A 24,442-nucleotide genomic window follows, 5' to 3' on the forward strand; every position below is an offset into this window, starting at 1 on the left:
TCCAGACGTCATGCCTCTTTGAAGGATGAACTACCCACTTCTGGGGTACCCCAGGGTCACAAGAAACGTTCTCACCCTACTCCTCCTCGTTCTTCTCAGGTACCAGCATTATCGCCTTTTATTTATTAATTTTAGCCTTTCCGTTTTTAGCTCTTGACTTCGCAGACGAGTGTTCCTCCATATGGTGCACCTAAGAGGCCGCGAAAGACCCTGGATGTGGATGCCTTAACTTCAATACAGCTTGCATCTCTCCTTGGTCGTCCCGTTCGCACTATGCAACAGTCTCCTTTATTTCGTGCTCCTGCTCCTCCTAAAGAAGATGATTCAGTTACCCTTTCCAGGGCCGCCGATTCCCCTGTTCAGCCAAGAGTTGAACGTCCTAAGATTTTTCTTGAGGTACCTCCCCCTGGAGAGAAGGGAAAGCAACCCGTCCAGCCTGCAATGTCAAATCCTCTCTTCGACCCTGACATGCAATTCCTTCAAGGTATCTACCATAAGGCCCAAGAAGATATGGCTATGAGATCTCGCGCTTTGGAGTCTTTGTCCACCTATGTTTCTAATGACTCCCTCTCCCAAGACTCGTCTGTGCTTTTGAGTCCTTCAATGAATCTATCTCTCCAGCAGCACTCTGCCTTGATGAACCAGGTGATTTCTTTGTGCCTTCTCTGCTATTTTTCCTTTTAGGCTCCGAGATCTATCTTCTGAGTTTAGTTTCGCTTCGAAGGAAGTCTACCGTCACATGGCCACTCTCGTGGAAATTCGGCTTGTTCGCGAGATGGCTAGGAAGGATGAGGCTAAAATCAAAGCTTTGTCGGAGGACCTTCAGAAAGAGAGAGATCATTCCCTCAAGCAAAGCCAAAAGATAGAGAAGCTTCTGAGTAAGTTCTTTTTTCTTGGATATCCCTCTATTGTTCTTGCCCTTCCTTCCATTATTTTCTTATTTTATGCTTCGTCAAGCTCGATGCATGCAATGTCAAATGAGCGCCAACGAAGCTTCCTCCTCGCTGGAAGATATTCGCACTGAGATGGTGAACCTTACAACGCAAAATGATATTTATGTTTCTGAGAACTCCATTCTTAGTGAAAAGGCTGAGACTCTTTGTTTGCAAGTGGACCGTCTGTCAGTTGAATGCTCCCGTAACGAGGAATTGAACCTCAATCTCCACAATGACAACCTTCACCTTAAGTTAGATCTTCAACGGGTCTCTAATTCCCTTACTACCTCGCGGAACCTCCATTCTTCGTCGATAGGCAACTATGAGAAACTGGAAGAAGATTACGATCGAGTGATCAAAAGCAAAACCGAGCTCGCAGTTATTCTTCGTAGGTCTCGGAGCACTGTGGACGGTCTAAACGAGGAGATTGATTGTCTGAAGTTAAAGGTGGAAATCTTGCAAGCTAAGTTAGACACTTCCTCTCGTCCAAAGCCTGCGAAATCCTCTCCTCCAATCAAGCCTACAAGTCTTCGCTGAAAAGGCGCTCTCGTCATTCAGTATGACAAGAGAACTTTGAAATCCCCTCATGGTGAAGGTTGGGGTGGAATGTATCATGAGTTATGAGTTCAAATTGAAGAGTCCAACTTCAAAGTCGCCAAGCTCGATCATCTATACTCTGATGTTCAGAGTACTTTAAATACTACTATCCTTCAGGCGGAAGGTAGTTTTTAGGTGTATTATTATTATCTTTGTTTGACCCGACTTACTTCCTTGTTTCTAATGTAGTTTCTCTTATCTTCGCACAATCAGATGAGCGTTATAAGAGTCAGGTCCTTCGTATCACCAGGGAGAGAGATGAAGCTCGTGGTGACGTTTCTCGTCTAAGTGAGGAGGTTGAGAACTTAAATGATAACATGGACGAGATCATCGATTCTTCCAAGAAGGTACAAGACGTCCCGCAAGAACACTCAGAGCTATTTGGTTCCAATCTTTAATGACTACTGCGTTGAACATGACATTCCTCCTCCTTCTTTCCCTTTGGAGGTTTTTTATGATGATGAGAAGCCTCAAGATGAAACTGTTGATCCTACCAACGAGGAAGCGTCTCTTGATGACGTCGAGGAACCAAAGGCTGACACCTCGAAGGACAACAAGGGATCCAAGGGAGCTTAGCCTCACCGGGGCAGGCGACGAGATTCCTGAGACAACTACCATTGATAGTGCCATTCCTCAGTAGCAGCTTTAGTTTTGTCTTCTCTCGTCTCAGATTAGTGTTTTATAACTAGTTCTTTTATGGGCGCTCCCAAGCTTGGGGGGAAACACTTTATTTTGGGAATCATCGTATTTTATGATATTATGATTCAAGCGTATGTTTATTTGATTTCCACCATTTTCCTTAAGTATATACTGACCATGGGAGCTCTCAAAATAATAGTCAAGCCTTTAAATATATACTTGCCTTTTATTCCTTCGTTTCTGCTTTCACCTTTCAAATCACCCTCAGTTCCAGGCTTTCTTTCTTCACTCATTCCTGTTTCCTTTTGCTTTTCGGCGAGAGTAAGAATGTTAATTTAAGAGAGTGATGAGCATCGGTTGCTAAAGTATACACCGATCTTAGTTTTTTACCTCAGGTTCCTTCTTGCCCTGTAGTTTCGTGCAGATAATGCCAAATGAATAAAAAATATAAAAGTATATACTTGCCTCTTGTTCTTGTTGGGATTATCCGATCAAGTCGAGATGGTTCTGAGAATGGTCTTTATAACTTTGTTGTTTTAGTAGTTGCGTCTATTTCTTTCTTATCTCCTTGGTTTCCTTGTTTATGAGGTGTTAATGCGCCTCCTAATTAAGGTCTTATTGCGCCTCACCCTGTTTTTAAGGGTATTACTTCGGCGAAGTTTCAGGCGCTTGCTATTTTTGCGAATAACAATCCATCAACCTTGATTTAACATCTTTGCTAAGTTTTATTTTCGCGACAAAATGGCAGGCCTATTTATTCCCATGAATAGCAGCCCCATGACATTCCCGTTTTTTTTTGTCACACAGCTCCCAAATCTGGAGGGTGCCATCCCTTTATATTCCCCCTGAGTGCCCCTTCAAGGAGGTTAACCCTAACATGCATGTTGGTCTCCTCCCATCCGGTTATTACGACATTTAGTTGTTTTCATGAATTCTTATCCTCTTCGCAGATAAGGCTCAGAGTTACGAAGTCACACCCTAAGTGGGGTTTCTTTGGGATCAAGTGCATCGTAGCCAAGACTTACCAGAAGGACATGGCCGGTAATGCTCCAGACGTCCCAGGAACCCGCAGCTCAACTGAATACGTCGGCGCCTTGGTCATATTTCTGCATCTCTTACCGAAGGCCATCATAAAAGGCACCCTCAGTGGATAGGTGTTATCATTGTCCCTAGCTTTCTGCCCGAGAGTTTTCCATGATATGCGTTAGGTCTTACCTCTTGCATTTTTATGCGAACTAGGGTGCATGCCACGGTCTCCCAGCCTTCCTAGGCAAAGGTTTTGAGTTTCCCTAGAAACCGTTTATTTCATATTCGTTATTTGCCTCCTAATCTTGAGGTCTTACTGTCTTTGGATACTCGGAGAATATTTGATTCATCAAAATTTCATCAAATCTTATTGTTATACTTTTGAAAATTGAGTACATCGATCATTTCATTTTCATCATCAAAATAAAGTGAATACATTTATTTTATCTCGCTGCATCTTTCCTATTCTTCTTCCATACGAATGTGCTCGGCTTGGTAGTTTTTTAATTCCTTCATTCGTACTTCATTTTTTATCTTGAATAGTGCGGAGAATAACGGTTGTCCGGTTTATAAAGCATAGATGAATGATCGCACCAACTCCTCTTCCGAGATACTTCCCTTCAATTCTTTGCATACTGCTTCCCATCTCGGGACGAGACTTCGCAAGATCTCATTCTCTTTCTGCCTTAATGAGAATAGCGTTGCTATCTCTGGCTTGCACGGTTCATTTCTTGAGCACTTGTTTACCATTTGCAAACCACTTTCTCTCCTTTCCTTGGGGATATTGTTTCTTCCTTGAGTAACTGCTATTGATTGTTTTATTCGATATTCCCTTTCTCTAAATTCTCTTCTGCTACTTTCTATGGCCTTCTTCAAATTTTCTCGTTCTTTTTGCTCACCTCGCCCCAGGCCTTCTCGTTTTTGCACATAAAGTCTTTCTTTAGTTCGTGCTTCTTCTACAACATATCTCTCCTCATGCCCATTACTCTCTGCTTGCTTCCTTTTCAAATGATTATTTTTTATAATCAGCTTTTGGTTTTGCCTTTCTAACCTTATTCGTTCCCTGACCAGATCCTTTTTCCTTCGCCTCTCTTGTTAAAGTTCCTCCTTTAACCGGGCCATCTCCTCCTCTTCGCGACTTTCTTTCAATTTATTATGTAAATTTTGTATTTCAACACTTTCCTCTGCCTCTTGTCCCTGTGCCTTTTTGCTTCTTGACTGATTCACCTTCCCTCCTTGTCGTGGAATTTGTTTCTCCATTGTCGTGGGAGTTTCCTTTTTATTCTTTGTCATCTCCTTTTCCTCAACTACCTTCCCCTTCTTGGCCTTTCCACCTTGTTTTAGATTGACCTGGCCTCCTTCTTCTGGAGTTGCGTTATTATCTTCCTCAATATGAGTTTTTGCTTTATTGATTTCCTCCTCATCCTCTTGCGTTTCACTCAGTTCTTTGCTAGATTCTATCATAAATTCCATCAGCTGTTCGACTCTTCTTTCTTCGCCGGCTTTCTTCCTTTATTCCATCTTCTTTCTTAACTTCTCCTCGTAGTTATGTACGTCTTTGGTTATACAGTCTTTTGCATCTCTCGGATCTCCTCTTATCTCTCCGATTCCACTTGGCATTGGGAACCGTATCGCCTGGTGATATGTTGACGCGACTCCTTTTATTCCATGTATCCAAGGCCGCTCTATGAGAGCATTGCAGGGAGAATCGACATCTACGACACAGAATGTAACTTTCGCCTCTAGTTCGCCAGCGAAAATCTTCACGGTCAGTTCCCTTTTCGGCTTGGACGCTACCCTATTAAAACCATATATGTTATATGTATAAGGTACAAGATCCGAGTCCTTGTATCCCATGGTCCTGAATGTATGATAAAAGAGGATATCGACTGAACTCCCAGTATCAACTAAGATTCTTCTTATTGCCCAAATTCTCCTTTTCTCAGCTTGCTCTTCCTCCTATTTGGAATATTTTCCGGATCCCAAGGTCACGACCAAAGGATTTGTGTGTGAAATTCCCCCATCAGGTGCATCCTTCACCGAGAAGGTTATCTCCCTCTTATGTCATTCCTCTAATGGCTCTTTCGTCATGACGCTGAATATTTCATTTCCCTCGAAATCCTTTTTTTGAACTCTTTTAAGCACATTGTCATGAAAGTCTTGGAGATTTTTTGCCGCATGAATTATCGAATTACAGTTTAATTGCTGTTTTCCTCGGTCTATCTCGATCCTGTATATTGGTTGATTCTCACGAGATGGCGGTGGTGGCACATAGCTCTCTAGGAAATGCGCGAGTTTCCCTTGGTCTATCAAGCGAAATATAATTCTCCGAACGTTCCTGCAATCACCTGTTTGGTGCTCATGGAAGCGATGATACTTACAGAATTCATGACTTCGAAATTCTGGCGGAGGCTCTCTTCCGAAATTTGGTGGGGGCGGGATTTCCTCCGTCAGCACTATTGCCTCCCACACTTTTTCCACAGTTGTGTTAATTCATGGGAGTTTCACATCTTCGAAGATTGGTCCATTGGGCCTCCTTTCCCCGTATATGGGTCCCTGATTATTCCTAGGTTGGTATCCCATATTGTACTTCGTGGCTCATGATTTCTTCTTTTTGACTCCTCGTACCTTTGTTGATCAATCCACTCCTGATCTCTACTCGAGACCGCTACAAGCTTTGCTGGGACTGGAACTGTTGGCTCTCCCTTTCCTCGTCTGGGTTCATCCTCCACTGCGTGCACCGTCCTTGGTAATAGCATAGAATTCCCTTCTTTCGCTGGGGCCAACGTCATTTCGCTGACCTGCCTATGCTTTTCCTCCAACGCTATGTATTCCTCCTGGTACTCCCTCAGCTCATTCATCGTTATCGTGTTTCGAATAATGAATATCTGTGTGTACATCAGGTACGTTGGGATCAAAGCATTCAAGGCTCAGATGAAGTTTCGTTGATCAACTCTCCCTGCTAACTCGCTACACACTGTTCTCCATCTCGTGACCAACCCTCGCAGTCTTTCCGTTGGCCTTCTCCTCAGGTTGAACAGAGTCTGTATCCCTGGACTCAACAAGTTGTTGCTTATATACGTTGTCAAGAATATCTTATGTAAATCTTTGAATGATGATATTGACTTTTCCAGGAGTCCATCAAACCAGGCTAATGCCTCCCCTGCTAAGCTCGTAGGGAAGTATCGACAAATTACTGCGTCATTTCGTCCCCATTGCATCAGCGAAAGGGTATATTGCTTCAAGTGTTGCACTGCACTTTCCGATCCACTGAATATGCTTGCAAGCGTTGGTAACACGCATTTCTCCGGGATGTCCACATGCATGATCTCATAGGTGAATGGCGAATTATCTGCTTCCTCTATCGCTTCCGCTAACTTCACTCTTCCACCTCTTCGTGAGTTATTTATTAAAGCCCTCATGTCTCTCAGTTCATTTAGAACTTCTTGGTTCAAGTTTCCTCCATCCTCCTCATGGTGACGGCCTCTCATCACGATAAGCCTCCCTTCGCCTGGTCATCTTCTTTTCTCCTCATCTCGGATAAGGTTCGCCTGACGTTGCAGTTCGTCCTCCTCCTGTCTCCGCCTCTGATCTTCCCATTGAGACATCTCCAGTGCTCTTCTCAAGTCTCTTGCTTCGTCGGCATCCATTCGTCGTCTTCTTATTCGTCCTCTTCCATCCTCCTCGTGGTCATATCTCCATCGCCGTAGTTCATCTTCCTCCGAAGATACAGTGTTTCCGTCTGAAACTATGGCATTCATCTCCACGTTTTCGTTAAGTTGCCGGTTTTGTTGTCTCAACCTAGCATTATGCCTTACCAACTGCACCTGCTTTTCCGCCAAGTCCCGGTCACGTTCTCGTTCATGGTGAAGCGTCACCCTTAACTGGTCCGACGTCATGTTTTCTTCTCCGATATTCTCTTCCATCTCCTTGCGAGTCATCTCCTCCTCGACAATGGTGTATGTATCAGATGTGTGCACTGAACCTTCCTTTAGGCCATCTTCTTCCATCTTCCGCTGGTTCTCTTCTCGTCTATCTCCCACAGCTGATGTTCCGGCCCGTTCCATCCTTCCCCTCTTATCTGCCAATCGTTTGCTTTCCTTATTGCTATCACATGCGCTGCTCGATCTGATGTTCTATCCATCAACCTATCCTTATTTCAATATCAACTGAACTTTTTCCAACCCTAATTATCTAGATCTCCTATTTTCACAACCTCGACTTTCTTCTAACTCTTAGGTGAGGATTGACCCCTAATCTAAGATCCCTGTTTCTGGATGCCAAAATGTGATTACTGGAAATCCAGTAACACACCCAAATGGAAAGTAAATAAGATATAAGACATGATAAACGCAAGAACTTAAGTTTATTTATTAGTCCCAAGCGAAGTACAAGTTACACTCGTGAGTTACCAGGAAACCATAATTCCTTCTCTAAGCCTATGAATTACAAGGAAACCCTAATTTTCTCTTTCCTATTCTAGACCTTTCCTTCTCCCCCCCCCCCCATCTTTCCCTTTACATTGGCCCAAGGTCTCTATTTATAGCCTCCAACAACCCTAATGGTATACAACCCACATTATCTCGCCGAGGTTACTTTATACTTCGCCTGAAGCATATTCCATAAAATTTTCCCCCACCTTTCGCTGACTTCACGTGGTCTTGTCGGGACACATGTCCTATTTCTTGCTTGATAATTTATCTACTTCGCATCTTACCTTCTTCGCCAAGTAAACTCTTCGTGGCTCTGCCTTAATACTCTGATGGCGCTCCTTCTTTAGTCGGGGCGGGGAGCTTTCTCGCGCTTGGAATTGTACTTCTCCTTCTGATACTGACTGATTTGACAGGTCACTAACGAGGATCTTTGGCTAAGATTCCCTAACTCTTCTTGGTGTGACACGTGGCGATCCTATTTCGTGTACCTACATTTAGATTATTATTTTGAGTTTGGGGATTTTGTATCACTTTGGGGGGAAATGGAGTTCTTATAACTCTTAACATATGGATGGAGTTTTTGTACCACAAGTTTGTTCACCTTTGTGTTTTATGACTAGTTATGATTCTAAAATGGATACGCAAAAGAATACTAGTTTTATTTCCTTTGAGCTAGTTTTTTTCTTCTTTTTATTACTCAATCAGGCTTTCGCAGAAACTTCAACGTTTTCACTTATTGATCAAGTAGTAGTCCAAAATTGTAGTTCCCATGGTCGTTCTCTGTCGAAGTTGTTTCTTTTCGGGGATTCTTATCTCGATACAGGAAATAACAAGAAATTTACGGTTGAATCATGGAAGTTTCCTTTTGGTATGACTCTCCCCGGGATTCCGACCGGTCGTTACTCCGATGGTCTTGTCTTCACTGATTTTCTTCTTAAGTAAATGTTACATTTAGTTAAACTTAAGCTACGCTGTTTGCATAAATTCATTTCTAATTCTTGTTTCTCCTACGATTTATATTGCTAACATCATTTATGGGCGTGGAGTCTCCAATTCCTTGCAAACAATGGACTAGATTAAGCAAAAGAAGGGTAGGAAATGGAATGAACTTCGCCCACGGGGTACCGGTGTGTTCGACACATGGATGAAGGAACCAAACATGACTACACAGATCAATACCTTCAAACAGTATATTATGGGAGTGTACAACCAACGCGACCTTGATGAGTCCATGGCCGTTGTTGCTCTCTTTGGTAATGACTACACACGATATGTACTTGATGGTGGCACCGATGAGGTAATACACAACATAATTAGTCGTGTAGCAATAGTCTAAGACTGTTTTACAAAAATTGGTAGTACTCACTATTTTTTCATATAATTGCCAAAGTCTTGGATCAATTGGAGTTGAATCTGAGAGAAATTTGAAAGACAAGAATCAAGAAAGTGGTAATGCTGGCATTGCAACCGCTTGGATGTCTTCCTAATAAGGCAATATTTGTATCCTTTGAAAAGTGCGATGAACCTTTGAACAGTGAGACAATTTTTCACAACACGTTGCTCCAGCAAATTGTTCAGAAGCTCAACAGTGAAACAACTGATTCTCTGTTTCGTATGCTCGATCTCTACAGCTCTTTCATGTCTGTTATCGAAGAAGGAGAAGGTACTACTAATACAGGAAGCGTCGAGTTTGGGAACCCATTGTTGAAGCCATGTTGTATACCTACAAGTGCTGAATATTTGACAATGGTGTGAAACAATACACATTATGCAAGGACCCAGATAACAAGATATTTTGGGATCTATTTCACCCTACACAGTTTGGATGGCACGCAATCTCCACAGCTTTGAGACCTTCTTTTGACGAGTTGATGCAGAAAAACCAGCTAAACATCTAGCTAGTAGATGATCTACCCACGACACCAAATCTTTCTTTGCTCTTTGTCAGACTGTGCTAGGTGTGAAATAAGTGTTTTTCAAGAAACATGTCTTGTTTTGTAGCCAAAAAGGTCTTGTTTGGTGCTTAATTACAAGACATTATAGTTTATGGTCCCCTTTTCCGGTTAATTACCACCCTTTTGGATGCCTATGTAGGCTGTGACAATTACTTTCAAGGGAAAGCTAACACCCAACTAGAATCATTAATATGGGAGGTTGGCCTGGTGAATACTAGATCAATTTGCAAAGATGTTATGCATGGACGATTTGAGACCACCACTTATACAGCTGATAATTAATTTATCTTCAGACATACCGCAATTAAGAGAGGAGGAATATGCAACCCGATTTAAACATGGTGCGAAAATTAGCACTCCCTTTTTTGCTTTCACAACTGTACGTAGTTGTAGGTATGCTGGTGTGAGAAGAACTTGTAAGCAAAACAAAAACGATAAAGAACACGTGACATTTACTCCATAAAAGTTCCCCAAGGGTGAGTAGAGTATCCATGCAAGGGCATGCACCAAAATATCCATGCATTCTATCACAGTCCTAAAAATAGCTCAAGAATTGGCATTGGCACAATGAAGAATGTTGGTTGGGGACTAGCCAGTGACACAGACAAAGTCACACTACTCAGTCACAGCCTCACAGGACTGTACTACAAGGCTGTTAGTTCAGTGAAGGGGGAAATGGTAGACATCAATTGTTCAAAGAATCTAGAGAAAAATTTAAAACACATATCACATGTTTTTCTGGTATCAATGGGTGTACTATCAAACACCAAGAAAAAAATAATTTAAGATCTCTAAAACTATTTCAACCATTTCCATTAATGGACTTTCTCTATATATACTTTCACAAAGATAATGTGTTAGCTGCTCAGTACTCTCAGTATCTCTAAATGGATACACAAAAGAGTTATCATTTTGTTTCCTCAGTAGTATTAGTTCTATTCTTTTTCTGCGACTCCGCTTTTACGTTAGATTCATCTTTTTCATTCATTAATCAAGTAGTACCACATCATCGATCCCGTCTTCATTCTATATCAAAGTTGTTTGTTTTCGGAGACTCTTACGTTGATACAGGAAATAACAATTTTACTGTTCAAGCATGGAAGTTTCCTTATGGTGAGACTTTCCCCGGTTTTCCAACAGGTCGTTATTCCGATGGTCTTGTCTTCACTGATTTTCTCGGTACGTAAATGAACAACAACTTGAGATCTATGATTCTGAGTTTCCATCCATTTATTGTATAAACTCGTTTTTGACTCTTGTTGTCCCTGACACTATGATTACTAGCATCATTTATGGGACTGAGGTCTCCAATGCCGTACGAACAATGGAACCATTTAAGCAAAAGAAGGGTAAGAAGTGGGATGAACTTCGCCCAAGGGGGTACCGGTGTATTCAACACATATCATAAGGTACCAAACATTACGACTCAAATCAGTATTTTTAAACAGTATATCATAGACGGAGTGTACAACAAGCACGACCTTGACAAGTCCATGGCCCTTGTTGCGCTCTCGGGAAACGACTACCAACAGTATATAATTGACGGAGGCACTGATGAGGTATAGCATATATATATTCCAAACTGCGCATGTCAAGTTATTGGATCGTGTCTATAATTCTTATTTAATTTCTTAAAATTGATGTAGGGATTTCGAGCATTTGTGATGAAAGTTTTAGATCAACTGGAGTTGAATTTAAGAGAAATTGGAAAGATAGGAGTGAAGAAAGTAGTTATGTTGAATTTGGAACCGCTTGGATGTCTTCCTAATAAGGCGGTATTTCTTTCTTATGAAAAGTGCGATCAACATGCGAACAATGAGACAGTTTTTCATAACATGTTGCTGCAACAAATCGTTCAGAGGCTCAACAGCGAAACAATTGACTCGCCATTTCAAATCCTCGATCTCTACAGTGCATTTCTGTCTGTGATCAATAAACAAGGAGGAGAAGGCTACTCAGGTATTACTAAAAAAGCAGGTTTCAAGTTTGGAAACCCATTGTTGAAGCCGTGTTGTATAGCTACGAGCGCCGAATATTTGTGTGGGAGTGTTGATGCCAATGGGGTGAAGCAATACACATTATGCGAGAACCCAACTGATAACATATTCTGGGATTCTGTACACCCTTCACAGTCCGGTTGGAATGCGATCTTCTCAGCTTTGGTATCTTCTCTTGCCGGGCTATACTACCGGTTAAATATCCATCCTCAACGTCCCTCCATCTCCGGCTCTGGAGCTATATCCTAAGTTTCTATCGGCTCTTTGAATGACCGGCCATGCTAGGCCTAAAATAAGTGTTTCTTCAGAACCATGGACAACTCTACTTTTTCTTTTTAGCCAAATAAGACCTCAGTTGGTGTGGTTTTTGTATTTGATTATGCTGCAAAAGTTTGCAAATTTGGAATTTCTGTTGATGCAAATAAATCGGTAACCCAAGCCCAAGAACATTTTGGGAGCAGTTTTTTGAGAACATTTTGGGAACATTTTGGGAGCAGGAAACTTGGAATTTCTGTTAAAAGCCTAGACAAATAAAACTCCCACGTTGAACGGTGAGGAAATCCTCGCCTTCTATTGGCCGAAATTGGCCCTTTTTGAGTTTGTGAAACTAGCGTTTCGGTGAGGATACTTGGCAACGTATGATTGGTTTAAAAAGAATATGAAAAAGATTAGTAATTCATGAAGTGAGAATATTAAGGTGAGGATACTTGGCAACCGTATAATTGGTTTAAAAATTAAAAACCTAAAAGGAAACGTAACTTACGATGTTTGGATTTTATGAAAGTCCAAATTCAATTTGAAAATCGAATAATTATCATATTATGACTATTTTTTTTCAAATTAATATATATAGTGGAAAAAATCCATATATTTTTTGCGAAAATAAAAGGAAAACATAAACAAAATTTGCACATATCCTCCACCTATTTAATATATTTGCCCCGCCACACCAAATCAAAAATACATATCCACAGGGCAGGGCAAAGCCCTGCGCACACCAAGTTAAAAGAAAAATAAAAATAAAAATATGCATATATTTTGCACTTATTTAATGTATTTTTCCTGACATACTAAATCAAAATTACATCTCCACGGGGCGGGGGGGAAATCGAATAATTACTATATTAGGATTAGGACTATTTTTTTCAAATTAATATATAAAGTGGAAAAAAATTCATATATTTTCTGTGAAAATAAAAGGAAAAAATAAACAACGGGAAGCTGAGCATAAAAACCGTAACCGCGGTTTTTATCCGTATCCGTCCGGAAATTTGCGAGTGAAAACCAATCCGCTAGAGTTATGGACCGAACACGGGTGCAATCTCAAATCCGCACGCGGTGCGGTTACGGTTGCGGGTGCAATATCAAATCCGCGGATTAACCGCACCGTAGGACAATTAGGGAATTTAGTAAATGTATTAAGGATACTATGGGAAGTTGGATGTTTATATATAAACATCTTTACATTTGTAAACCCTAATGGATATTTTTTTCTTCAAGAGGAACCGAACTGACCTCTTAGTCTCCTCTCCTTCCTATCTTCGATTCTTCCTCAATTAGGTTTACTTAATCCGGAATTTTCTATAACATTTTTGTCGATTTGCAGAGAAGTAAGTAACGATTAACTTCAGTATTAACTTCAGTTTTGATTACAGAGAAATTATGTTTTTTGATTTTTTTCCCCCAAATCGATTGCATGTTAGGATTCAATCAATTTCTTCGTCATTGGTTCTTCGGTATTAACTTTCAATGTCTCTTTCATGTTGCAGAGATTTAGTTTCAGAAAATGGTGAAGTGAAGAATATACCTTCAACGAGATTTAGTTGCAGTTGACTTGATTGATAAACAAGTGAGGTAATGAAACACAACCCTTGTTTACTAATGAAAATTCAGTTTCTGTTTACTAATTTTTGGTTTGAAAATGAATCTTGTTATTTGAATGGAAATTAGGGTTTTTTATTTGAATGAATTTTGTTAGTTGATCTAATTAATGACTGTGTGTTTAATATAATGACAAGTTATTGTTTTTTGGTTTGAAAATGAATTTTGTTTGTGACTGTGTGTTTAATATAATGACAAGTTATTGTTGTTATTGTGCTAAATTAGTTGGCTTTGTTGATGAGCAGAAGTATCTAATTAGGGTTATACTAAAAGTATATTGTCAATTCCGGTATACTAGGAATGAAAATATGATGCTTCTTGTACATTTTATGTAAATTTAGACTTCTCTGACCTTCGACTAACATTCTCTTGAACACTTTCTGATCTTTTTGTCTTTATTTTTTGAACTTGGATATTTTTTTTTATATAATTTTATGATCAGTAGGTACGTAGGACTTCTAGTAGCTTTTATATATATATACAGATCAATTGACTTAAACTCTTAGAATGTGTTTTCCTTGTTGTGTTCATTTACCTAATGTGTTAAATTTGTTTGCAGATGGCTTCAAGTACTGAGGGACCTTCTATTCCTGTTGACGATCCTGATGAGAGCATGGCTACAGTTAACCCGGCAACCGTCGAGAGCATATCTACAGCTACACCATCATCTCTGGTTGAAGTTTCAAAGCCTCCGAAAGCTTCTGGTAAGAAGCAATCAGACTGCTGGCAACATTTTGATAAGCATCTTGATCTTAAGCCACCTAAAGTTCAATGCAAGCATTGTAAAAGGAAGTTTTCATGGGGTAAAGACGATATTGGGGGTTCTAACTCTCATGGAAAAACAAACATGAACAACCATATAAAGCAAAGAAGGTGTCCTAACTACACTCCACATGGACAACAACAGTTAGCCTTTCAAGTAAGTGATAATGGTGAGACTCGTTCCGTTGTGAATCACTCGTTTGACCAAGATGCATGCAGAGCAGCCCTCACCAGAATGATCATCAAAGATGAATTACCTTTTATGTTTGTACAGCGTGAAGGCTTCTTAGAATTTTGTCATCAACTAGAACCTAGGTTTGATGTTCCTTCTCGTTTTACTGAAGCTAAAGACTGCATGAATATGTATTTAAGTGAGTACACAAAATTGAAAGCTGAATTTAAAAAGTATGGTAGAAGGTTATGTCTCACCACTGATATGTGGACTTCAGTTACAAACATGAGCTACATGGTGTTGAAAGGTCATTATATTGATGAGAAATGGGTGTTAAAGAAGAAGATATTGAATTTCTGTCCAGTTACGGATCATACTGGTCTGGAATTAGGTAAAACAGTTGCATCTTGTCTTTTACAGTTGGGGATTGAAAGGGTATTCACTTTGACGGTTGATAATGTTAGTTCTAACAATGAAACAGTTGCTTATTTGTCCAAGAGAGTTGTGGGTTGGAAGGCTGCAATTTTGGGAGGAGAGCACATGCATCTTAGATGTGCAACACATATCCTTGCCTTAGTGGTTAAAAACGGTATGGATTTGTATAATGAAACTATTTCTAGGATACGCGAGGCCGTTAAGTTCGTTAGAGGATCAGCGGAAAGATTGAAGAAGTTTAAAGAATGCGCTGAACAACGGAAGATTAACATCACCAAATTTCTTAGCTTGGATTGCGAGACTAGATGGAATTATACTTACCATATGTTGAGTGCAGCTGAAAAATATGAGGAGGCCTTCTACCAATTTGAAGAATTAGGGTATGCGGATAAATTTCTTAATCCCCCTCGACCACCAACAAGAGGTAAAACAAACGTACCAGCAGTACCAGCAGTTCCTAAGGTATGGCCCGTTGCTTCTGATTGGGAAACAGCTCGTGCATTTGTTAGATTGCTAAAAACTTTCTATGATGCTACATTGAAATTTTCTGGATCAACTTATGTCACGTCTAATTTATTCCTCGACGAAGTAATTTGTATTAATGACGTATTGCAAGAATGGGTTAAGAATGGTAATGTGTTATTGTCTGACATGGCTGACTGGATGGTTCTTAAATATGAAAAGTATTGGGCAGTGGATAAAATCAACAAAATGTTATACATTGTTGTGTTGCTTGACCCACGACGCAAGGAAGCCTATCTTAGATTTTCTTTGAGAGATTTACTGAAAGAGAATCATGTTACAGTTGACCACGAGGTCCATGAGATTATGACTGCAGTGAAACTTATTTTAACAAATATGTTTGAGGAGTATGCACTGTTATATAAAGGGGATGATACGGATTCAATACCAACAGCTTCAGTACAGACTTCTCGTTCACTAGAACCTCAGAATCCGATCAACAGATTTGTTGAGTCTGAAAAACATCAAGAAACATTGGAGGGAAAAACAGAGCTGGATATGTATTTCTCAGAGAAAAGAGAGGATTTTAATCCACAATTCGATATTCTGAATTGGTGGAAGGTTAACTCTTCCAAGTATAAGATCTTGTCCATGATAGCTCGAGACGTGCTTGCTATGCAAGTATCAACAGTAGCTTCAGAATCAGCTTTCTCCATGGGTGGTCGTGTTCTTAATGAGTTCCGAAGTTCCATGCTGCCAAAAACAGTCCAAGCACTGATCTGTGCTTAAAATTGGCTTCTAGATAAACCAATCAATCTCGAGGAGCTGATAGAAGCGGTGGAAAAAATTGACTTAGGTAAATCTCAAACCTTGCTTCCTTTGTTTTTGCATCTTTCTCTTTGTGATCAGCCTTGCACTAATTAAGTTGATTTCTCAAACCTTGCTATATTTTGATGTGATGTTACAACTTTGGGGCCTATGGGGCATAACTTTTTGTGTGCAAATGTGACCTGATCAGTTCATTATAGGGTTCATGTTTATTCGGACATTGACAAAGCTTTGCAATATTATTTTCTGGTACCAAACGTGGCTGTGTTAAAAAAAAAAAAAAAATGCGTCAGGATATATGTCACTATTTTCTGACTGTTGGTATCAGTGGGAGTAAATTATCATAATCTGCATGTTCATATGCAGTTATCTATAACTCCTCCTCATTTTACAGATGCGACAGAAATCTTGCAGGAAATTCCAGACATATCTATCATGGATTGAATAAACTAGTACTCGAATCCAAGGTCTCTTTTTCAGTTTTTGGCATCAGAGATTCATATGGCTTTGCACCAGACTTGTTGCTTTTGAATTACTGAATTAGTACTCTTTTGTGTTAAAAATCATAAGCCGAAGGAACCAATGTCACAAATAGCAGTTTGAAACAGCAGTTTGTAACTTTTGAATTAGGAACCAATGTAACTGTTAACTATCTTATGTCTGTACTCTAGTTTGTAACTTTCTGTACTTAGTTTTTTTTTTGATGTCTTGTGATCAAATCCGCGGTTAATCCGCAACCGGCCCGCAAAATCCGCTGATCCGCAGAGGGCAAATCCGCGGGTGATTGGGCCGGTCACGGTTTGAATTCCCAAATCCGCAACTTTGACGGTTTGGTTGCGGGTGACCCCTAATCCGCAACCGTCTGTCCGTTCCTCACCCCTAGGCAATTTGGAAATATAGGCATGTGTTTTTTATGCGTTTTCGAATATAGGCCCGTTTTTTTGAACTCTTCGAATATAGGCATGTTTTGTCTTCCATCCAGTTAAGTGCAGGGTGGCAGTTATCTCACCTATTAAAAAGTCTTATATACCCCTAAACCACAACTCCTTTGTGCAAGGTCGATTTCCCACCAACTAAAAACCCTGAAACTAATAACTTGGGAACCCTGAACCCTAAAACCCTGAATCCTGAACTTGGAAACCCTGAACCCCGAATTTGGGAACGATGATCACTGAATTAAAAAACATTAACCCTGAACCCTAAACCCTTAACATTTGAATGATGAACCCTTTTGGGGAATGATGTAACGAACCTGAAAATGGTGAAGCAATCCTGACCGAGATCAACGAACCTTAAAAAGATGAAGAAGGTTAGCGTGGCAACGAGTAAAGGGTAAATAAGTAAAAATATAATGGGACTTAACCAACATGGATGGAAAAGTGAAAACAGGCCTATATTTGAAAAGTTGAAAAAAAACAGGCCTATATTTGAAAACTGGATTTCAAATAGGCCTATATTTCTCAATTTCTCATAAACAAAATTTGCAAATATCCTCCACCTATTTAATATATTTTCCCCGCCACACCAAATCAAAAATACATCTCCATGGGGCGGGGCTAAGCCTCGCGCACACCAAATCGAAAATGCATTGCCACGATGCACACCAAGTTAAAAGAAAAAAAAATCTGCATATCTTTTGCACCTATTTAATGTATTTTCCCCGACATACTAAATCAAAAATACATCTCCACGGGGCGAGGCGAAGCCCCACGCACCAAATCAAAATACCATCTCTACGGGGCTACGGGACGGACGAAGCCCCGCACACACCAAATCATACATCGGCACGGGCGGGGAAAATCCCGCGCAAACCAAATCAAAAATAAATCGCCATGGCGGGGAAAATCCCGTGCAAACCAAATCAAAAATAAATCGCCATCGACACGGGCGAAGCCCCACGCACACCAAGCTAAAAATAAATATGCTCAGTGCGTAGCATGGGCACAAATCTGGTTCTACTGTACAGTCGTAGTCAGCTGCATGTCATTGCCAACAACATCTCACAACCACCATAGAAACAAACGTGATCATGTTGGCCAGTTCAAGTGTGTTCCCGAGACTGCGCGTTGATACCAAAAAATATGTGATATTCAAGATGAGGAAATAATAACCAAAAATTTGGTTCTAGAATTGGCCACAAAAAATATGAAAGTACTGAAACTAGCTAATTCATCAACTTCAATGCTAAGTAAATTAATATTGCTTTTAGTAAAGATTCTTTTACTGAAGAAGCAGCCTTTGATGCAATCAACGGCCGTGGTACTGACAAGCCGTCAATAGATTTAGTTTCCCACTTTCAAAAATGTCTTCTTTCTTGGTTGCAGGTTTCAAGAAATGCACAAAAGGCACTGCATTGCTGCCAAGATCAGATACTGATATGGGAGCTTGAAAGTTGAAATAGATTAGAGCCTACTTGAATCCGTTTTCCCTCTGCCAGATTCGTATTTTTCATGGAATTTGGCATCTCTACAGCAGCTATGGCCTTCTAAGTCCATGTTATTTTGCATTGCCAAGTGTTTTAATTGCCAAAATATAAAAAAGACAAATTGCATTAATTAGCTACACTTTGGGCTTGCAAACACTATAATATGAACAGTATCGCCTACTATAATGCACCTAGATTAACTTCATCCTCAAACTTAAATGAATTCTCACTAGTTGTTGGACCTAATTAATTTGGTGGTATTCAAAGGAATGTCAAAATAAAAGACCTTAAAATGGGAAACCATTCCGTGCCTACTGAGTACTGAAATCAAGAAGATAACCAAAAATGGCAGGCATGAATCACTACCACACAAGCACACACTCAAATCCAAACCCCCTTCGAAGAAAACAACTAGTAGTACCAAACTGACTTGGCCTTTTGGCAATGATACCATAGTGGACCACAACAACCGGCCACAACTAGTGGTTGTGCATTGTTGGAGTCAAACTTTGACTATAATGAGACCGAGCCAAATCTGACTTTATCAAACCGGTTCAACTCGGACAGGCAGCAGTTATTATAAAAAGCCGGAGAAAAGAAGAGCCAGAGGAGGAGAAGAAAAACCATCAGGGATTAGGAAAGTTTGGTGGTGGAGGTACATGTGCCCCCCCAAACCAAAGCAGCTTTTCTAAAAATCAGTCACATAATTCTTTAATTAAAAAAGGTTATAAATTCGGAATCTCTTTTACTTTTCTCTTCTTCCACCACTTAAAGTCTCACCCGTCTCTCCAAATCTCACTCAAATTCTCTCCAGTACTGCGAGAGACACACACACAGAGAATTCCTCTGTTCTCGTCATCAACCTGTAGCGATGGCCAAGCAAAAGAAGCAGCAGCTTGATGTTTTCTCAATTGTTCTATTCACCATCTTCTTTGCTCTTCTAACAGGTAATTAACAACACAATTTCCTCTTGGTTATAACAATCTTTGCCATCTTGGTGTTGAGGTGTTCTAACCCTAACACAATGTCTGGGTACTTGTGAAATTAGTAAAATAATGTTGGGTTTTTGATTATTAATTTTGCAGGAGGAGCAAGTGCATCGTCTCATTCACACCACCACAAGAAACACCATAATCACCACCAAAAGCATCATCATGAGCAATTGCAACAACACAATCATGATCATAATGGGGGTTTATCAAAGCTGTTTGTGTTTGGTGATTCATATGTTGATACCGGAAACAACCAAAAAGCTGGTGGTGGTTCATGGAGTTTTCCGTATGGGATAACGTTCCCCGGCAGACCAACTGGCCGTTACTCTGATGGCCGTGTCTTTACTGATTTCATAGGTCAGTACAACAATGATAATTTACTGTTTTAGATATTATTTTTCATCAATCTCTGCAAAAAATAAATTATTATTGGTGGTGGGTCAGATTTTTACTTACTTTCCCATCTGCCACATATCCTATTTTGCTTTGCTTTTTCTTGTAGTGGGATTTTAGCTTTAACTTTATTCATTCATGATAATTGAAAAAATGTGTAAGATAGTAGATGAAGATGGTGAAGAATCATTTAATCGCCCTGTGTGTAAAGTATTGAATGGAGTTCTGATTTTTTGATGGGGTATATGGCCTGTGGCTGTGGGGGTGGGGAAACTTCATTTATTCTCATTGTGTTTGTTACTTTGACTCATTGTTTGACCTTTAGTTGAAGCCACAAACAACAATAAAACATGTCCTTTTTTTTTACTTTTGATAAAAAATTACTCTTGTTGTACTTCCTTTGGGAATGGAACAATCTACAATGGGCCAATTGCTGTTGTTTTCCAAGGAATCCAAAGACATGTAGGGACTAGGTTTGAAGAAATCTAATGTATATTGATGTAATTTAATACACTGATGCTGGATGTGTAGGATTAATTCGGAGAAAAATCCCGTGTGAAGCTGAATTCTAATTTAGTCTACTATTTATTCCAATGATAGAATAGCTTCCGGAACTTTCATCCGTGGAGTTTCTCCCGGGGTTTTGCGCAATCAGTCTAAAGTTGTTGAATTTCAGGACCCCAAGCACTGAGTTGGTCAAGCTACAAATTTAAGACTAGAACAAGGAGAGTCAATTTTCAGCACTTCAAAGCTAATGAATGCACAATTTCAGACCTGGTTGGGTTACTGCATACACACCTGTGCTAATAAAGTGCAAAGTTCGGCTGAATGATTGTGTGTCCCCTTTTTTCTTTTATGAAAGTGATGACTAATCTTAAGCTCTTTAGTTGTCATCTGCTTGCTGCTTTGCTATAGTGATGTAACTTTCTCTGTTCTCTTTATTCTTGTTTGCTTCTCTTTTCATGTGATTTTGTCTTTGTGCACTGTTTTCTTCTTACAGTTTCTTTAATCATCAGTAAATAGCATGTTTGGCAGACCTATCATAATTTGATCACTTACCAGTCCAATTATTTTGACTGTTACAGCGTCTTTCGTCGGAGTGAAGTCGCCGTTACCGTTCAAATTGAGGAAATATGGAAAGCCATTGATACCGCATGGGATGAACTTTGCCCACGGAGGTACAGGGGTGTTCAATACATTAGTTCCAGAACCAAACATGACTACCCAGATTGATACATTTACACAGCTATTGAAAGATGGGTGGTACACAAAACACGACCTTAATCACTCTATGGCTCTCCTCTCGGTCGCCGGGAATGACTATGGTACCTTTCTTTTCCGCAACGGCAGTGATAAGGTAAACCACATTTGTATTCCTCTTACTGAGTAATGCAAACCGTAATCAACCCTTAAATCATCTCAATGTATACTGATTTTCGGAAGTTTTGATTTTTGCAGGATTTGCCGGCTTTCATAACAAAAGTGGTGACTCAAATTGGGGTAAATCTAGTGCAAGTACATGGATTAGGAGTAAAGAAAGTGGTGGTAATGGGCTTGCAGCCACTTGGATGTCTGCCAAGTAAAACATCACCTTTGGCATATCAAAAATGCCAAGAATCTCAAAACACAGCTGTGGGCTTTCACAATTTGTTGTTGCAACAAGTTGTTGAGAAGCTCAACAATGAAACAACTGGTTCTCCATTTCATGTCCTTGATCTCTACACTCCTTTCATGTCTGTTCTCGATAAGCAAGGACCGAAACAAAACTCAGGTAATTGATTTTAACTAACATTTTTTCGTATTTAACTACATTGCAACCGACGGACTAGAATTTGAGTATATTGATTGTTGTAATGCAGGCCATAAGTTCGAGAACCCGTTAAAGCCTTGTTGCTTAGGCATAAGTGACAAATTTAGCTGTGGAAGTGTTGATAACAAAGGGGAGAAGAAATATACTATCTGTGAGAACCCAAAAAGTGCCTTCTTCTGGGATGGGGTACATCCTACACAACAGGGGTGGAAAGCAGTGTATGCAGCTATGCAACCGTCTCTCGATAAACTCTACTACTAATTCATAACTTTTACAACTAAACTTAAGATGTTTTTTTAGTTTTTGTTACCTTTGTGTATGAGTTGGTGTTGCATTGTGGTTTTATACTTTTGTTTGTCAAGGGATGTGTTCAATTCAGATTGTTCGTTCTTAGCCTTCTTCTAGGGCTTTTCATGTTAGTACTCCATCTCTCAGCAGCAATAATATATATGTAAAATTTCAAATTCAGATTGTTTTACAAAACTACATCCCTGGAGGACTAACTGCACTGGTGTATTGAGGGATAACTCTTCCATTACATCTTCTTGTACTACTGTTTAATCACCTTGGGCTTTCGATAATGGGCTTTGTTTATTTCATGGGCTGAGGTAACCCAAATTTATCATGTTACGGCTATGAATGCTTAACATGGGTCATCTTACATCGTCAATAACCAAATTTCCGATTGAACTCAAATCATGAAACAACATTGGTTCAAGTCTTAAATCTTCAAACTACAGGGAGACCCATTCTCCCAGATTTTTCCACTGAGAAACCCACGCTCAGAAAACTACAGGCGCGCACCCATTTTCTGGAAAAAAAAAAATATTCTCAAACCCACAATTTCAAAAATTATGTTTTCGTCTGTTTTAATGGTCGAATTACACTTCTTCTTCAGTTCTTTTTCCTCTTCCTCCAACTGTAAAGTAATCGTTAAAATCTCTGGTGCAGGTTCAGGATTTGTCTCACAAGACCTTTATCTTCATGGGTTCTTTAGTGTTTCGATCAAATTACCAGCAGATTATACAGCCGGGGTTGTCGTTGCCTTCGATGAATAAATCAAGTTAGAACTGGAAGATGGTGATGCTGTTAATGTTTGTGATTAATCTCTTCTCTGTTGCTGCATCTAGGGTTTAAAATTGATGCTGCTACAGATCGAGACAAAGAGAAGAGTTGCTCAGAAATTGAAGCTCGGATTTTGAATCTGCTTCTGAGATTCAGATGGAAATGGTGGTGAATTTTAGTTCAAAGTTGCGATTTGAGAAACAGATGATTAATATAAAAATGGTGGTTGAGATGAATTTCATTGGTTAGAAGATAATCTGCTGCTGCTGTGAATTGGGGGTTTTAAGTGAAGAAATATGAAACTGGGTTTAGTGTTTGAGCAGTTGAGGAAGAGAATAAACTGAGATGCTCATGTCACTGGATTCATCATTGTGTTGCTGCTGGTGATGACTTGTAACCGATAGTGCTGTCTCAATATCTCCAATAGTTGGACCTGAGTAGAAGCTGTGTTCTGGTGGTTGTAGTTCAATTTGCAGGTCAATTTGGGTATCGAAATGGTGGTTGCTGTTTGGTGAAGATGTCAGTGGAATTGAGATTTGTTCATGAGCAGAAGCAATGGGTTTTTGAGAGCACTTCGATTGCAATAAGAAAAAGGAGATGTGCCTGTGCTTTGGTGGTTTTGCAGCCGAGTTTGGAGCTGAACTGGGTTCGATTTGAGCTAATATTTCATCAGTAAAATGTTGCTTCTATACAACTGAATGATGAACTGTTTACAGGGATTCGAATTGGATTAGTGTTCTCAACGGCGTGGCTCAAGTTTGTAAGGGTTTGGTCAAGTTTTTCTCAGGCGAAGGAGTTGGTGTTGCTGCTACGACGGAAGTAGAGCTGTTGAATAAAGGGAAGTTCATGAAAGCAAGGAATGAGGCTGGAATGACCAAGTCTGGGACTTATTTTGGTTGTATGTTGAGTTGAAGTCCAGTCTTAAGATATGTATTATTGCTATGGTTCTTTGCAGCTGTTTTCCAAGGATGTTGATGAATATTTACTGAGAGTCAGTGAAGGAGATATAATAATAGGAGGCAGATATGATGGCATTTTAAGCCGTGTACTGCTGGGATGATTCGCGGTTGTGTTTGAGGAATCAGGGCGTGGTTTAGAAGCCTGAGATGAACAAGGATAAGGAGGTTTATGGCACAAATATCATGGGTTTGTATATGGAAGTAAATCTCTCTTACTAACTCGGCATAATCTTCTGTTGACCCATCAAACCAATTAGTTGTTGCTCTTAGTAAATATTCCTCCATTACGATGATCTTCAACTTAACGCATACAATTCACAACATTACCAGAAGAAAAAGAAGTATTGATGGTAGTATAAGTAAAGATGATGAAATAAAGGGATAGGTGTTGTTGGTTGGAAAGCTACAAATGTATTGGTGTTGTTGTTGTCCATAATGGTTGAATAATCTGTTATGCAACTCTAAAACAGTTGCATAACCTGTTATGCATCTACAAAATTTGTTGCATAACGTGTTATGCAGTCCCAAAAATGATTACATAACACGTTATACAACAATATTTTTGTTAGTATTGAAACCAACAAAAAATAAGGTTGCATAACTTATCATGCACCTACAATAATATCTACATAACATGTTATGCAGTCGTGAAAATGGATGCATAACCTGTTATGCA

At 39.8% G+C, this 24,442-nt stretch overlaps 2 protein-coding genes across 2 annotated transcripts; both read left to right on the forward strand.

Annotated features, from left to right (window-relative positions):
• The first annotated feature begins 10,326 nt into the window (after positions 1–10,326).
• On the forward strand, positions 10,327–12,056 carry LOC113342907 (GDSL esterase/lipase At5g03610-like). Its single transcript, XM_026587283.1, has 3 exons — positions 10,327–10,764; positions 10,870–11,144; positions 11,232–12,056. Exons 1-3 carry the CDS (start codon positions 10,473–10,475, stop codon positions 11,829–11,831), a joined length of 1,167 nt encoding a protein of 388 aa, XP_026443068.1. The 5' UTR covers positions 10,327–10,472; the 3' UTR covers positions 11,832–12,056.
• Positions 12,057–19,169: 7,113 nt separating this feature from the next.
• Positions 19,170–22,210, forward strand: LOC113342947 (GDSL esterase/lipase At5g03610-like). The gene is made up of 5 exons (XM_026587310.1): positions 19,170–19,494; positions 19,633–19,896; positions 21,018–21,289; positions 21,391–21,703; positions 21,792–22,210. The coding sequence occupies exons 1-5, from the start codon at positions 19,419–19,421 to the stop codon at positions 22,001–22,003; spliced, it is 1,137 nt and encodes a 378-aa protein (XP_026443095.1). The 5' UTR covers positions 19,170–19,418; the 3' UTR covers positions 22,004–22,210.
• Positions 22,211–24,442: the final 2,232 nt, after the last annotated feature.

Source organism: Papaver somniferum, unplaced genomic scaffold (assembly GCF_003573695.1).
Source record: "Papaver somniferum cultivar HN1 unplaced genomic scaffold, ASM357369v1 unplaced-scaffold_5, whole genome shotgun sequence".
Taxonomy (NCBI): Eukaryota; Viridiplantae; Streptophyta; class Magnoliopsida; order Ranunculales; family Papaveraceae; genus Papaver; species Papaver somniferum.